This window comes from Engystomops pustulosus, chromosome 5 (assembly GCF_040894005.1).
Source record: "Engystomops pustulosus chromosome 5, aEngPut4.maternal, whole genome shotgun sequence".
NCBI classification, from domain to species: Eukaryota; Metazoa; Chordata; class Amphibia; order Anura; family Leptodactylidae; genus Engystomops; species Engystomops pustulosus.
Genome location: NC_092415.1, coordinates 135,605,045 through 135,622,046, shown reverse-complemented (window position 1 = coordinate 135,622,046; position 17,002 = coordinate 135,605,045). Strand labels below are relative to the sequence as shown.

The 17,002-nt window shown below is 44.2% G+C and overlaps 1 protein-coding gene across 1 annotated transcript in view; it reads right to left on the bottom strand.

Annotated features, from left to right (window-relative positions):
• Positions 1 to 1,382, bottom strand: part of LOC140133228 (maternal DNA replication licensing factor mcm6) — a 219,706-nt gene extending 218,324 nt beyond the window's left edge. Inside the window, exon 1 of the mRNA XM_072153114.1 lies at positions 1,194 to 1,382. Coding sequence (XP_072009215.1) covers positions 1,194 to 1,300 — 107 coding nt within the window. The 5' untranslated portion in view covers positions 1,301 to 1,382. The remainder of the gene's footprint in view (positions 1 to 1,193) is intronic.
• Positions 1,383 to 17,002: the final 15,620 nt, after the last annotated feature.

Sequence of the window (17,002 nt, the reverse complement as noted above, 5' to 3'; positions counted from 1 at the left end):
CGGGATGGCATCTTCCGTGCAAGGCACGGAGGTGCCGATTGCTTCCATGGCAGCCCTGGGGTCCTATAAAGGTCCCCAGGGCTGTTGGAAGTAGAGGCCTGTGAGTTCGTGCTTTCAGCTTTCAACAGTGTCTATCAGCCTATGCATTCTGCATAGACTGACTATGTAATATGCTGCAATACATTAGTATTGCAGTATATTACATTGAACAAATAATCACTTGTTCATGCCCCACCATGAGAAAAAATAAATAAAAAAAATAAAAATAAAATTTTACAGAAGAAAGGGTAAATCACCACAGAACACTACATATTGGATATTACCACGTCCGTAACAACCCATAGAAATAAAATTGTTACTGAACCCGTACGGTGAACGCAGTAAAAAAAAAATAAAAATAAAAATAAAAATTCTCTACAAATGAGTTCTATTGTGGGGAACTGCTCCTTTCCAGCCCCTCCCAATTGGCAACTGCCTAGTCACAAAGCAGATGCTAATGAAAGGTACAATATAGCATGTTTTTTTTTCTGTAAAACCTATTTTTTTTTATACAAAAACACTTTGGCAGTGTATGTACTATGCTCTGGGGGGACTGGGGGAGTGCTAAAAATGGGTCTCCTGGTGACAGGTTCCCTTTAGTCACTGGCCTCCGGGGTACAGTATATAGCAATGTGGCTGCTTTAAACCTCCAGAAATGCACTGAAATCCCATGTGTCTTTAAACACATGTGTCTTTGCATGCTTACCTTGCTGGTTTCAAAGCTACTTACACTTCCAGAAATGAAAAAAAAAAACAAAAGAAAAAAAAAAAAAAAAAAAAAAAAACGCAGCCAAAACACATAGTAAACGTTTAAACCGCACCAAGAAATGTGCAAGAACACACCACATAACAGCTCCCCAAATCTTTCGATATATATCGGTCGTCTCCGTATAGGATTTTGGCTCAAAATCACAAATGCAAAACAGACGTTGGTTACACTGATTAGCAATAAAACTTTATGCTTCTGCAGTCCTTTTTGGCTTTATTTTGCCAACAATATGGGCCAGTCAGGTGTACATGAATGTAATTGGTTGAATATAAATATTTATATTACTTTATCGATGTAGTTTAATCCTTTAAACCTCTCCTGACCATAGCTGAAAAAATTGCCACATTGCACTTAAAAAAAAAAAACCTCTTAAAAAGGAACTTACTCCTCCAGAAACTCCAGGAACAGTTTCTGGCACTTGTCAGACAACTCATCTTTGACTTGCTGCCCTGTAGTTTCAGCTGCAACTGCTGCTGGGTCACCTAACTCCATTTTCACAAGAGGGAAGCAGAGCACCAAATGCGACCTACAACCACTGGTAGTGTTTGCTTCTTTGTAACCTCTGCCCCTCCCCACAGCACCTGCCAATATCAAGAAGTAATCATGTGAGGGAGCGGTCAAACATGGGTTTTGCATTGTGTTTACAAACGCAATGCAAATACCTGTGGGTGGGGTTTGGCCCGATCGCATATGTGGCGTTTTTTTAATTGCGTTTTTGCATCCTTGAAAAACGCATTATATTTGCACATTTGCATTTTCAATGGGCATAAGGTTAAAGTGTTTTAACTTGGCGGTTTCTCCCCTGCATTTTTTTCTCTGCATTTCCATAGCATTTTTCAAAATGGTTGTGCTTTTGAAAAACAAAGTGTTAAAAATGCAAATGAAAATGCATTGTTAATGCATGTGTTAACATCGTGTTTACACAGTGTTTTGTAAACACAAATGTTAACAGTAATGTAATTAGGCAAATCACCTCAACTCAGCTGTTGTAATGAGTTTCAAAATACAATAAGGGTGCGGTCACATGTCGCGTTTACTGCATGCGTTTCAAAAACCGGTTTTAAAAAACGGATGCGTTTTTTAACGCATGCTGTAAAAACGCATGCGTTAAAAACGCATCTGTTTTTTAAAAACGCATCCGTTTTTTGAAAACGCATGCATTTTTGTCCGTTTTTCATTGCGCAATTTCAGAAAAAACGGACAAAACCGCATGCGTTTTCAAAAAACGCATGCGTTTTTAAAAAACGGATGCGTTTTTTAACGCATGCGTTTTTAACGATCTGAAAACGGCCCAAAAACCCAATGTGTGTCTTCACCCTTAGGGCGCGGTCACACGTTCCGCTATCGTCACGTTCATAACGCGACGCTAGCGCACAGTGGGCGGGGCTCGGGACGATCGCATATGCGTTTCCCGGGAAACGCATGCGATTAATAACCCGATCGCATGCGTTTCTCTGGAAAGGCATATGCGATCGCCCCAAACTCCACCCCCTGTGCGCTAGCGCCGCGTTATGAACGCGGTGCTAGCAGAACGTGTGAACGCGCCCTGAGGGCACGTTCACACGTTGCGTTTTGTTAGCGTTTTCATTGCGTTTGAAACGCATATACAACAGCTGATGAGAGGTAATTTGCCTAATTACAATTCTGTTCATGTTTGTAAACGCAATGTTAAAGCATGCGTTAACAAAACGTTTATGATGCGTTTTGTAAACGGAAATGTTAACAGTGATGTAATTAGGCAAATCACCTCTCCTCAGCTGTTGTTTATGCGTTTCAAACGCAATGAAAACGCAGGTCAAAACGCAACGTGTGAACGCGCCCTGAGGCCTCGGTCACCCGTTCCCCTAGCGTCGTTTTTTTTTAAACGTATCCGTTTTGACTGTTTTTCCCAATTGTCTTAACTGTCCCAACTGTCAAAAAACGCATATGTTTTTTAAGGAACTGCTTAAAAATGGCCTAAAAATGGGTTCAAAATGCCACGTGTGCCACCACCCTGAGGGCACGTTCACACGTTGCGTGTAGGCGTGTGTTTTCATTGCGTTTGAAACGCCTTACAACAGCTGCGGAGAGGTGATTTGCTTTATTAGATTACTGTTAATATTACAGTTTACAAAACACATCGTAAACATGATGTAAACACATGTGTTAACAACACGTTAACATGTAAACAAATGTAAACAGTAATGTAATTAGGCAAATCAACTCTCATCAGCTGTTGTAATACGTTTCAAACGCAATGAAAACGTGACCCAAACGCAACGTTTGAACGCGGCCTGACAAAACACATGTTATTTTGCATTGTTTAAGGCCGCTGTCACACGTACCGCTAGACGTCCGTTCATAACGCGACACTAGCGCACAGAGAAACACATCCGATCGACTGATCCCTGGCATCAAAAACTGCCTCTGAAAAACTGAACGTCTGACATCACCCTAAGGGTGAAGACACACATGGCGTTTTTGGGCCGTTTTTACTAAGTGCGTTTTCAGATCGTTAAAAACGCATGCGTTAAAAAACGCATCCGTTGTTTAAAAACGCATGCGTTTTTTGAAAACGCATGCGTTTTTGTCCGTTTTTCCGAAATTGCGCAATGAAAAACGCATGCGTTTTAAAGAAACTGATGCGTTTTTTAACGCATGCGTTTTTAACGATCTTAAAAAACGCACTTAGTAAAAACGGCCCAAAAACGGCCCAAAAACGCCATGTGTGTCTTCACCCTAAGGGCGCGTTCACACATTGCGTTTTGGTCGCGTTACAACCGCTGATGAGAGGTAATTTGCCTAATTATATTACCGTTTATGTTTGTTAACACAATGTTAACATATGCATTAACATTGCGTTTAAAATTAGTTTTTTAAACGGAAATGTTAACAGTGATATAATTAGGCAAATCACCTCTTCTCAGCTATTGTATATGCATTTCAAACGCGGTCAAAACTGCATGAAAACGCAGGTCAAAACTCAACGTGTGAACGCGCCCTAAGGGGGATGCCACACATGGCATTTTTGGTCCATTTTTAAGCATGCATTTTCAGTCAGTTTAAAAACACATACGTTTTTAAAAATGCATCATTTTTTGAGGGCGCATTCACACGTTGCGTTTTGACCCGATTTCATTGCGTTTAAAATGCATGTACAACAACTGAGGAGAGGTGATTTGCCTAATTACATCACTGTTAACAAAACGCATCGTAAACGCGATGTTAACACATGTGTTAACAACACATTGACGCATGCATTTTGTTAACACATGCGTTAACATTGTGTAAACAGGGAAACGCATGCGATTGGTAACCAGCCCCTGTTGTCTTGCATTGTTTAACGCAATGCTAGCGGTACGCGTGATCACGACCTGAGGCCGGTGACACACGTGCCATTTTTTGGCGTTTTTTCTGATTTGTTGCCTTATTTATTGTTTTTTCAGTCCACCTGTATTATTTGCATTGCATGCACACTGTTTTAACCTGGCTCATCTTGTTTTTTAATTGTCGTTCATGTTCTTTTTTTAAATTATTGTAAATTTTTTAAGCAATTTATTAATTAGCATGTTTTATTAATTTTTTTGGATTTAATTTTTAAAAATGTATTAATTTTTCCTTTTGTTATTTGTATTTTTAAGGTCTCGAATGAAAATGTTTCATGTTTTTTAAAAATGTGTCATAAAACCAATATTGAAACATTTAAAAAATAACCCCAAAACTAACATAAAAAGTGATAAAAGAATTTAATCAAAAAACAAAAAGAATAATCATATCAAAGTTTTTTTTATTTATCTATTCAGAAACAATTAGGAAACAAAATGAAAGAATGCAAAACTACCGTATATACTCGGGTATAAGCCGACCCAAGTATAAGCCGAGGCCCCTAATTTTACCACAAAAACCTGAGAAAACCTATTGACTCGAGTATAAACCGAGGGTGGGAAATGCATTGGTCACAGCCTCCCCATTATATAGCCTGCTGGACCCTGACCCATAGTATATAGCCAGCAGCTGCCCCCCAGAATATAGCCTGCCAGCCCATATCCCCCAGTCAGGGCCGCATCTGCCATGAGGCGAGATGAAAATCTCGCTTCAGACGGCAGATTGCGGGTCCCTAAAAAAGGGCGGCGATATTCGCCGCTGTAATGTGGGTGATCCGGGCGCCCTCTTTAAGAGACAGGCGCGATTTATTAGCGGAGCGACGCAGCGCCTATCTTGCTACTGGCGTCGCTCCGTTCTAAGCAGAGACACAGGCGGCGGATGATGACATCACCCGCCTGTGTCTCTGATCAGAGCCGAGGCTGACAGGAGAGCCGCGAGAAGATGGGAGCTGCGCTCCGTGGAAGCACCCGGAGGTAAGTATAAGTTTTATTATTTTTGATGTCCCGCTACTAATTAAATGTGGCCAATAAGGGGGGATATAGGATTATATAGTTAATATAACTGTGTAGGGGTGGGGAGGTTTTTCTATATTTTATATATATCGGCCAATATTCCTTTTATCTGGGGGGGGGGGCTGTTCATTTTATATGGGGCCATAATCCTTTTATCTGGGGGGGGGGGGAGCTGTTCATTTTATATGGGGCCATAATCCTTTTATCTGGGGGGGGAGCTGTTCATTTTATATGGGGCCATAATCCTTTTATTTGGGGGGGGGAGCTGTTCATTTTATATGGAGTCATAATCCTTTTATCTGGGGGGGGGGGAGCTGTTCATTTTATATGGGGCCATAATCCTTTTATCTTTGGAGCTGTTCATTTTATATGGGGCCATAATCCTTTTATCTGGGGGGGGATGCTATTAATATTTTTTTGGGCCAAAATCATTTTATCTGGGGGGGGGGGTGCTGTGCATTTTATATGGGGCCATAATCCTTTTATCTGGGGGGGGGGGGGGTGCTGTGCATTTTATATGGGGCCATAATCCTTTTATCCGGTGGAGGGGCGTGCTGTGCATTTTAAATGGGGCCATAATCCTTTTATCTGGGAAGGGGGGGTGCTGTGCATTAAAATATATATAAAATCTTATGTAAAAGGGTGGGATATATTAGTTATAGGATACAATAGGATACAACTTTGCATCATGTAAACCAAATGTTGGGGGGGGGTCTGTATTAATAAATTGTGGGTGTTGTATATTGATTGCTGCTGTGCATGCTATAATTCCAGTAGAATATATATATTATAGTGAAGGGATGTTTTATATGTGGGGAGAGTGACGTCCATTGCGTTGTGAGGGGTATATATTATTTAGGAGCGCAGTGTTGTTATCCAGGAGACTTTATACTGTAAGTGACTGTGGTATTTTTAGGGACGCCGGGTGGAGATGCTGCGCGGAGCTGAAGATATCTGGCAGTGAATTCAGCAGTGATACGTCATGGATTGTAGAACCTGGAATAAAGTCCTCCTGATGGAAGAGATTGTCATCTATAAGGTACTAGATGCCACTAATGACTCCCAGAACCTGTAGTCAGTCACACAGTGTCAGGGAGCTGTCTGTAGGGTTGTTAATTGTTAGTAAAGTTTTCAGTATTTACTGAACAGGGACCAGCGGGGGGGGGGGCAGCATTTTAATATTCGCCTCAGGCAGCAAATATGCTAGAATCGGCCCTGCCCCCAGTACATAGCCAGCCCCCTGTCCCCGTATTTAGCCAGCAGCGGGGGAAGCCAGGAAGGTGAGTTTTGTTCTTTTTTACTCAAGTATAAGCCGAGTTTGGGGTTTCAGCACATTTTTTGTGCTGAAAAACTAGGCTTATACTCAAGTATATATGGTAGTTTACATTACAAATTAAAGCATTTTCAACAGGTCCATAAAATAAATAAAAAAAAAAACAATAAACAAAAATGAATCCACAACTTGCCAAGGTATATAGCCATCAACAGAGTCAAAATAATTGGCAAAACTATCTCTTACGCGCCACCCAGACACCACAGAACAATTACAGTCATCTGTATTTTGATCCAAAAATCGGAGTTCAGAAAACGTGCTTCCTCAGTAGTTATATTTTTATTACAAAAATTGTGTAGCATGCAACACACATCATCAACAGTACATTGCAGTGCATAGTACACGCCACTGATTTGTCGAAAGGCCAAATGCGCATTCCACAACACACTTTGCTCGAGATAAGCGTGTATTAAAAATTATTTTCTGTTCACTTAAACCACACTTACAAAAGGGCCAAAGCAAATGTGATTTGATACCAAATGCTTCATCAGCAATAAAAACAAAAGGTAGGTGTATTTGGGGAAAGGGGTTGTGGTTTTAGTATTTATTTATGACCATGAAGAACCCATGTGGCTGCATTCCAGAATTCGGGCATCATTGGTGCTGCCGTAAGACCCCATTTCAATACAAATGGAATGGTTATCAGCAATGGCAATTAAAACAAGGGAAAATATTTTTTTACAATTATAGAATTGTGAGCCGGAATTTGGAGGCTGTATTAACCTAACATGATTGCCATCCACTTCACCTATACAATTGGAAAATTTAGTCACCAACTCAAAATTATGTGCTGTTTGCAAAAAAAGATCATGTGTAGGAATGGGCATAACAATGGGTTGCAGAATTTTCCACAAAACAACACTGGTTTCCTTTACAATTTTACAAATTGTGTTTTTTCGAACTAAAAAATTTAAATTAAGAGAGGAAAAACTTTCCCCAGTTGCAAGAAATCTGAAAGATAAAAAACAAAAAAAAATCCAAAATAATCATGAAATGAAAAAGTAGGCGTTCCTCAGGGGAAATGGCTCTTCGCATCATGGTATCTTGTCGGGTTAGAGATGCACGACATATTTCTAAAATGAAATCAAACTTTTCCACTGAAAGACCGGTGCCACAAATTTCAAAGGGTAACTGAAATTAAAAAAACAAAAAAAAGCACACATTGGGGCAGATTTACTAACCTGCTCCTGTCGCAATCCCACGGTGCGTTGTCCGAAGTGGATTTGGGTCTGCCGCAATTCACTAAGCCCGTGCGCCCGAGTTCCTGCATCTATCGCTTCTGGAGTTCACCTGTTTCTTCCTGGTGTATGTCAGTGCGTGTCTTGTGACACAATTCCGTTTTTGCAATTTGTCCGAATCCGTAGGGTTGTCCGATGGCCACCCCCCCCCTGATTTCTGTCGCATGCAAGCCGATGCACCACAATCTGATCACGTGTGCCAAAAACGCGTGGCAATTCGCCACACAATGGAAATGTTCGGGAAGCCCGACCGAATCGCGGTCCTGTGGACCCTTAGTAAATGAGCCCCATTATGTTTAAAAAAGACACTGAAAATCCAATAAAATAATGCATTACATAAAAAAGCAAAAACAGAAATAATTACTCAAGCAGTGTAGCGAAGATTTTAATAAAATGCCCATGTATGTCATGAAGATGAATGAGGGAATGAATCCAGTACCTTCTTTGGCCTAGATGCTGATTTCCCTGATTCCCAAACAAAAAAAAGAATATAAATAGAGATGAGCGAACATACTCGTCCGAGCTTGATGCTCGTTCGAGCATTAGCGTACTCGAAACTGCTCGTTGCTCGGACGAATACTTCGCCCGCTCGAGAAAATGGCAGCTCCCGCCGTTTTGCTTTTTGGCGGCCAGAAACAGAGCCAATCACAAGCCAGGAGACTCTGCACTCCACCCAGCATGACGTGGTACCATTACACGTCGATAGCAGTGGTTGGCTGGCCAGATCAGGTGACCCTGGAATAGACTAGCCCCTGCCTGCGCTGCTCGGATCATTCTGTGTCTGGATGCCGCTAGGGAGAGAGCTGCTGCTGGTCAGGGAAAGCGTTAGGGTGTTCTATTAGAATAGTGTTAGGCAGGAGTGATTCAACAAGAACCCAACAGCCCTTCTTAGGGCTACAATAACGTTATACTTTTTTTTTTTGTTTGCTTGTGGCTGGGCTTGCTGGCACTAGTAGTGCAGCTAGTACCATATTGTGAGGAATTTGCAGGGGGACTTGCTACCGTTGTGTTTAGCTCTTAGTGACACACATATCCACCTCAAACACCAAAGTGGGAAAATTTATTAGGGGCTTGATTTCAATTAGGCACAGTCTGGCAGTTTCTTTTTATTTTACGTTTATTTTTTCATAACTCAGCGTCATCTCATCAGTGTGCTTTCATACTTGGCTAGAAAATAGCCAAAGGAGAATCCAAACGGCTTACTTAGGCCTACAATAGCGTTATATATATTTTATTTCTGGTTGATCTGCTGGTGGCTGTCCTTGCTGCAGTGCATCTACTAGCCAATTGTCAGGAATTTGTAGTGAGACTTGCGACCGCCGTGTTTAGCGCTTAGTGACGCACATATCCATCGCAAAGACCGAAGTGGGAAAATTTATTAGGGGATGGATTTCAATTAGGCACAGTCTGCCATTTCCTTTTTATTTTACGTTTATTTTTTCATAACTCAGCGTCATCTCATCTGGCATAGCAGTGTGCTTTCATACTTGGCTAGAAAATAGCCATAGCAATAGGATAGCATTGTTTGGTTTTAAAAACTAAAAAACACAAAAAAAAACTAAAAAACACAAAAAAACACAAAAAAAGTTAAAAAAAAATTAAAGTTATAACTTTCATTCTCAAAATGTTTAACCCGAGGGCTAGGGGTAGAGGACGAGGGCGGGGACGTGGGCGTCCAACTACTGCAGGGGTCAGAGGCCGTGGTCCTGGGCGGGGTGAGACACCACCTGCTGATGAGGGAGCAGGGGAACGCCGCAGAGCTACACTCCCTAGGTTCATGTCTGAAGTTACTGGGACTCGTGGTAGAGCACTGTTGAGGCCAGAACAGTGCGAACAGGTGATGTCGTGGATTGCCGACAATGCTTCGAGCAATTTGTCCACCAGTCAGTCTTCCACGCAGTCCACCCATGTCACCGAAATCGGCACTCCTCCAGCTCCTGCACCTCAGCCTCCTCCCCCCCAGTCTGCCCCCTCCCAGGAAAATTTGGCATTTGAACTGGCATACTCTGAGGAACTGTTTTCTGGACCCTTCCCACAGTCACAAACCACTTGTCCGGTTGCTGCTGAGCAATTTTCCGATGCCCAGGTTTTCCACCAGTCGCAGTCTGTGGGTGATGATGACCTTCTTGACGTAGTGGAAGAAGTGTGTAAAGAGGTGTCCGACGATGAGGAGACACGGTAGTCAGACAGTGGTGAAGTTGTTGTCAGGGCAGGAAGTCCGAGGGGGGAGCAGACTGAGGGATCGGAGGATGATGAGGTGACAGACCCAAGCTGGGTTGAGAGGCCGGGTGAACACAGTGCTTCTTAGACGGAGGAGAGTCCTCGACCAGAACAGGTTGGAAGAGGCAGTGGTGGGGCCAGACGGAGAGGCAGGGCCAGAGCAGCGCCAAATGTGTCACGTAGTGAAGCTCCCGTGGCGAGGGCTCCCGCGGCGAGGGCTAGATTTTCAGAAGTCTGGAGGTTCTTTAAGGAAACACCGGATGACCGACGGACTGTGGTGTGCACCTTTGCCAAACCAGGATCAGCAGGGGTTCCACCACTACTAGCTTAACTACCACCAGTATGCGCAGGCATATGAATGCTAAACACCCCACTCAGTGGCAACAAGCGCGTTCACCTCCGGCCGTGCACACCACTGCTCCTTCCCCTGTTTCAGCTAATAGTCAGCCCCCTGCCCAGGACCCTGGCACAAAAACCCCATCGTCGCCTCCACGATCCTCCACAGCATCCACCAGCGTTCAGCTCTCCATACCCCAGACGCTGGAGCGGAAACGGAAATATAGTGCAACCCACCCGCACGCCCAAGCCCTTAATGTCCACATCTCCAGATTGCTTAGCCTGGAGATGCTGCCCTATAGGCTAGTAGAGACCGAGGCCTTTCGCAACCTCATGGCGGTGGCCGCCCCTCGGTATTCGGTCCCCAGCCGCCACTACTTTTCCCGATGTGCCGTCCCAGCCCTGCACCAGCACGTGTCAGACAACATCATCCGTGCCCTGACCAACGCCGTTTCTGACAAGGTCCACCTGACCACAGACACGTGGACGAGTGCTGCCGGGCAGGGCCACTATATATCGCTGACGGCACATTGGGTTAACTTGGTGGAGGCTGGGACCGAGTCTGACCCTGCGGCTGGTCATATACTGCCGACGCCGAGGATTGCGGGGCCTACCTCGGTCCAGGTCTTTCAGGCCTACTATGCCTCCTCCTCCTCCCACCCCTCCTCCACCTCCTCCTCCGAACTACCATCCGTGGGCATGCCGCCATCAGTCGGTAGCTCCAGGCACAGCAGCAGTGCCGTCGCTAAGCGACAGCAGGCGGTGCTCAAACTGCTGAGCCTAGGCGATAAAAGGCACACCGCCCAAGAGCTATTACAGGACATCACGGCGCAGACTGATCTGTGGCTGGCACCGCTGAACCTGAAGCCAGGCATGGTTGTGTGTGACAACGGCCGTAACCTGGTGGCGGCTCTGCAACTCGGCAGACTGACACATGTGCCATGCCTGGCCCATGTGTTAAATCTGATAGTTCAGCGTTTCCTCAAGACATACCCCAATCTGTATGATTTGCTCACGAAGGTGCGCCGCATCTGTGCGCATTTCAGGAAGTCCAGCACAGATGCTGCCACTTTCAGGGCAGCGCAGCGCCGCCTCCAACTGCCCGCTCACCGACTGTTGTGCGACGTGCCCACGAGGTGGAATTCAACATTAACCATGTTATCCAGAGTTTACCAGCAGCGCAGAGCGATTGTAGACTGCCAGATGTCAACTTCCACCAGAACTGGTAGTCAGGTCAGTCAGCTTCCTCAAGTCTACAATGAGGAGTGGACGTGGATGTCTGATATCTGTCAGGTGCTGAGTAACTTCGAGGAGTCAACACAGATGGTCAGTGGCGATGCCGCCATCATCAGCCTCACCATCCCGCTGCTTGGCCTGTTGAAAAACTCTCTGATCAGCATGAAGTCGGAAGCTTTGCGCTCGTCACAAGAGACGGGGGAAGAAGATTCCCTTGTTGATAGCCAAAGCACCCTTAGGTCTGTTTCTCAGCGCATATCGGAGGAGGTGGAGGTGGAGGAGGATGAGGAGGAAGAGGAGGAGAATGTTGGCGAGACACAAGAGGGGACCATTGTTGAGTCCTTCACTGTTCAGCGTGTATGGGCAGAAGAAGAGGAGTTGGAGGAGTTGGAGGAGGAGGAAATGGACAGTCAGGCCAGTGAGGGGAGTGAATTCTTACGCGTTGGTACTCTGGCGCATATGGCAGATTTCATGCTAGGCTGCCTATCCCGTGACCCTCGCGTTCAAAGAATTTATTCCAGCACCGATTACTGGGTATTCACTCTCCTGGACCCACGGTACAAGCAAAATCTTTCCACTCTCATCCCTGGAGAGGAAAGGAGTGTGAGAATGCATGAATACCAGTAGGCCCTGGTGCACAAGCTGAAACAGTATTTCCCTTCTGACAGCGCTAGCGGCAGAGTGCGTAGTTCTGCGGGACAAGTAGCGAGGGAGAGTAGGCGAGCAGGCAGCTTGTCCAGCACTGGCAAGGGTACGCTTTACAAGGCTTTTGCCAGCTTTATGTCACCCCAGCAAGACACTGTCACCTGTCCCCAGTCTCGGCAGAGTAGGGCTGATCTTTACAGAAAGATGGTGAGGGAGTACGTAGCTGACCATACCATCGTCCTAAATGATCACACAGCTCCCTACAACTACTGGGTTTCAAAGCTGGACATGTGGCACGAACTGGCGCTGTACGCCTTGGAGGTTCTTGCCTGCCCTGCCGCTAGCGTCTTGTCCGAGCGGGTTTTCAGTGCAGCTGGTGGCATCATCACCGATAAGCGTACACGCCTGTCGACTGACAGCGCTGACAGGCTGACGCTTATTAAGATGAATAAAGCCTGGATTTCTCATAATTTCCAATCTCCACCAGGTGAAGGAAGCTCAACCTGAATAATTTATCCACTCCTCCTAATCCTCATTTTCCTCCTTCTCCTCCTCTTTGTACACTAAAGCAGAGGAAACTGGCTATTTCTTGACAGGGCCCACTGGCTCTCGCTATAGTACTTTATGCATTTAATTTTTCTGGAGGGCCACCTACCCGGTCCTCTGTTTTAAACAATTTTTGGGAGTGCCACATACAGGCACTCAATCTATTAAATTTTTCTGGAGGGCCACCTACCTGCTCCTCTGGTTTGAAAACTTTTTTGGACTGCCACATACAGGCACTCAATCTATTTCATTTTTCTGGAGGGCCACCTACCTGCTCCTCTGGTTTGAAAACTTTTTTGGACTGCCACATACAGGCACTCAATCTATTTCATTTTTCTGGAGGGCCACCTACCTGCTCCTCTGGTTTGAAAACTTTTTTGTACTGCCACATACAGGCACTATCCAAATTAAATTGTCTCCATAGCAGCCTCCACACGTTGTCTCCATTGCTACCTCCAAAAGTCGTCCATATAGCTGCCTCCATACATCGTCCCCTTATCAAACGAGGTGTGTCAGGCAGAAATTTGGGTTGTTTTCATGGATTCCACATTAAAGTTGTTAACTTTGTCGCCACCCTGCTGTGTTATCCACAAAATATACTGGCAAACTTTTATAATTTACCAATATTATTTCAGCGCTTCTTGCGCATCTGTTTACATTCCCCTCACCCGCCATATCCTAAACTTATAAGAACGCTACTACACTTGATCTTATACAAAAGGTTCTTAGAAGTGCTGTTTGGGGAGTAGCCTAGAGAGGGGCTTGGATTGGCGAAAGCTCGCCTGGCAGCGGAGCGCCAGCTCCATGCGCATCATGCGCTTCTTGCGCAACTGTTTACATTCCCCTCACCCGCCATATCCCAAACTTATAAGAACGCTACTACACTTAACTTGGTGCAGGCTGGGACCGAGTCTGACCCTGGGGCTGGTCATATACTGCCGATGCAGAGGATTGCGGGGCCTACCTCGGTCCAGGTCTCAAAGGCCTAGTATACCTCCTCCTCCTCCCACCCCTCCTCCACCTCCTCCTCCTCCAAATTACCATCCGTGGCCATGGCGCCATCAGTCGGTAGCTCTAGGCACAGCAGCAATGCCGTCGCTAAGCGACAGCAGGCGGTGCTCAAACTGCTGAGCCTAGGCGATAAAAGGCACACCGCCCAAGAGCTATTACAGGGCATTCCACATCAAACTTGTTAACTTTGTCGCCACCCTGCTGTGTAATCCACAAAATATACTGGCAAACTTTTATCATTTACCAATATTATTTCAGCGCTTCTTGCGCATCTGTTTACATTCCCCTCACCCGCCATATCCCAAACTTATAAGAACGCTACTACACTTGATCTTATACAAAAGGTTCTTAGAAGTGCTGTTTGGGGAGTAGCCTAGAGACAGGGGCTTGGATTGGCGAAAGCTCGCCTGGCAGCGGAGCGCCAGCTCCATGCCAAGATCCAACTAACATAGTTTTAACTGCAGCACCTTTAATCTACTACTAGTTCACTGCCTCCATACATGGTCCCCTTATCAAACGAGCTGTGTCAGGCAGAATTTTGGGTTGTTTTCATGGCTTCCATGTTAACTTTGTCGCCACCCTGCTGTGTAATCCACAAAATATACTGGCAAACTTTTATCATGTACCGATATTATTTGAGCGCTTCTTGCTCACCTCCTTTGGTTCCTCTCTGCCACCCATTGGTTTGAAGCCTGAGTCCATTTAGGGTATGTCGCCATGCCACTCTGTAGCCTGCCGCTGCTGCCGCTGCCTCTGCATGCCGTCCCCTATAGTGTCAGGGTCAATTATTGGATGTTTTAGATGCTATCTAGCTTCATTCTGTCACTCTGTCATGGCCATGCTGTTGCCCATAATTTTGGCATAATGGTGCGATTAAGCAGCCTCAGAGGCATCCATGCATGCTGCCCCTGCTGTTTCCTGTCCATTTCCGTGGTGTTTCCATCCTTTTCTGAGGTTCCCAGGTGTTTGGCCAAGCTTCCCTGTGCAGAGCCTTGGTCCCCTTGAAAAATGCTCGAGTCTCCCATTGACTTCAATGGGGCTCGTTATTCGAGACGAGCACTCGAGCATCGGGAAAAGTTCGTCTCGAATGACGAGTACCAGAGCATTTTAGTGCTCGCTCATCTCTAAATATAAATAAAAATACACACACCAAAAAAAAAATAATAATAATAAAAAAAATAATATATGTATATATATATATATATATATATATATATATATATATATATATATATATATATATATATATACAGTGCCTACAAGTAGTATTCAACCCTCTGCAGATTTAGCAGGTTTGATAAGAAGCAAATAAGTTAGAGCCTTCAAACTTCAAACAAGAGCAGGATTTATTAACAGATGCATAAATCTTACAAACCAAAAAGATATGTTGCTCTGTTAAATTTTAATAAATTTTAAACATAAAAGTATAGGTCAAATATTATTCAACCCCTAGGTTTAATATTTTGTGGAATAACCCTTGTTTGCAATTATAGCTAATAATCGTCTTTTATAAGACCTGATCAGGCCGGCACAGGTCTCTGGAGTTATCTTGGCCCACTCCTCCATGCAGATCTTCTCCAAGTTATCTAGGTTCTTTAGGTGTCTCATGTGGACTTTAATCTTGAGCTCCTTCCACAAGTTTTCAATTGGGTTAAGGTCAGGAGACTGACTAGGCCACTGCAACACCTTGATTTTTCCCTCTTGAACCAGGCCTTGGTTTTCTTGGCTGTGTGCACTAAGTCCTGCTCTTGTTTGAAGTTTGAAGGCTCTAACTTATTTGCTTCTTATCAAACCTGCTAAATTTGCAGTGGGTTGAATACTACTTGTAGGCACTGTATATATATATATATATATATATATATATATATATATATATACACCTGGCGCCTTTGACGACTTTAATGGCAAACCAAATAGCAACAAAAACACCCAGAGATTGGTGGGATAAATGTGGCATATCATCCATGAGGTGTTTAAAGAGAACCCGTCAGGCAAAATAACCCCCCTAAACTAAATATATTTTCATAAACTGCCATTAGAGAGCATTGCCTCTATCCCTTCATTGTCCCTCTACATGCCTGTAAACTTAAGCAATGAGGTCCTAAAGCTGTATGCAAATGACCTGTTAGATGTCCAATGAGTCATTAGCATATTGAAGCTGTCCAGCTTATTCATGAGGGGTAGGCACACCCCCCAGTGCTTCACTGACAGCCTGTATAATGATGTGAGGCTGTATAATGATGTGGCTGGTGGGGGCTGGTGCCCCCTGCAGCCTGTGTGTGTATAGGAGAGATACAACAGCTCCAGGATGCAGCCATGTTATAGCAGAACATGTCAGGTACTTGTGTAGCTGATGTCTGTGTCTCACACATGTCAGCAGATGCAGCATGTCAGCAGATGCAGCACAGACACTAGCAATGCTTTACTGTACATTACACACAGACATGAGCAGGGGGAGGAGAGGGGAGGGGTAACAGCGGTGACATCACTGCCTCTGACCATGTGACCAGCCTCATTTACATAAGAAGAGGCTGATTTTGCAATGATTAATGCACTGACTTTGCACTGAAAAGTATAAGAAAACCGTATGTTTTTTGACTTATAGATGCTGCATCGTGGATAGTGAAAACTGTATTAAAATATAAAAATGTATTGGCAGGTGGGGGGTCATCAATGTTTTCACTAATGGTTGTAGTCAAATTTGTTGATTGTTTTTGTTGCTTAGTTTTTGTCTTTGCTGGTAACTGTGTGTTGACTGCAATTTGTATGCTAGCGGTGTTATGTTGTATGCTGATGGTTTTGTGTTGTGTATTCTGATAGCTATTAGATTTTTTGGACTTGACAAATGTTCTGCCAGGGTATATATTTGTGTGAGACCAGGTTATTGTAATTGCATTGCAGAGATGTAGAAAAAACGGTGAGGAATTTATATAAAAAGTATATTGGAAATCTGTATAACATTTCCTTACACAAACCATATCAAATATTTGCTGAAAGTCGACAACCCCTTTAAGTCTTGTTTGCCAGAACAATCAAATACTTATTTAATGATTTTGTTAGTGGGAAACTTACAAAATCTGCCAAGATCCAATAATCATTTCCTTCACTATAAGTGATTTGGGGCAAAGCGGCAATCAAAAAAGATATGTAATATTTTTCTTGGTGACAGCTCCTGAGCTATATCACTAGACACATAGTCAAGTAGTGATGGCAGACAAAATGATCAGGCATGAATGGCTTATGTTGATCATCA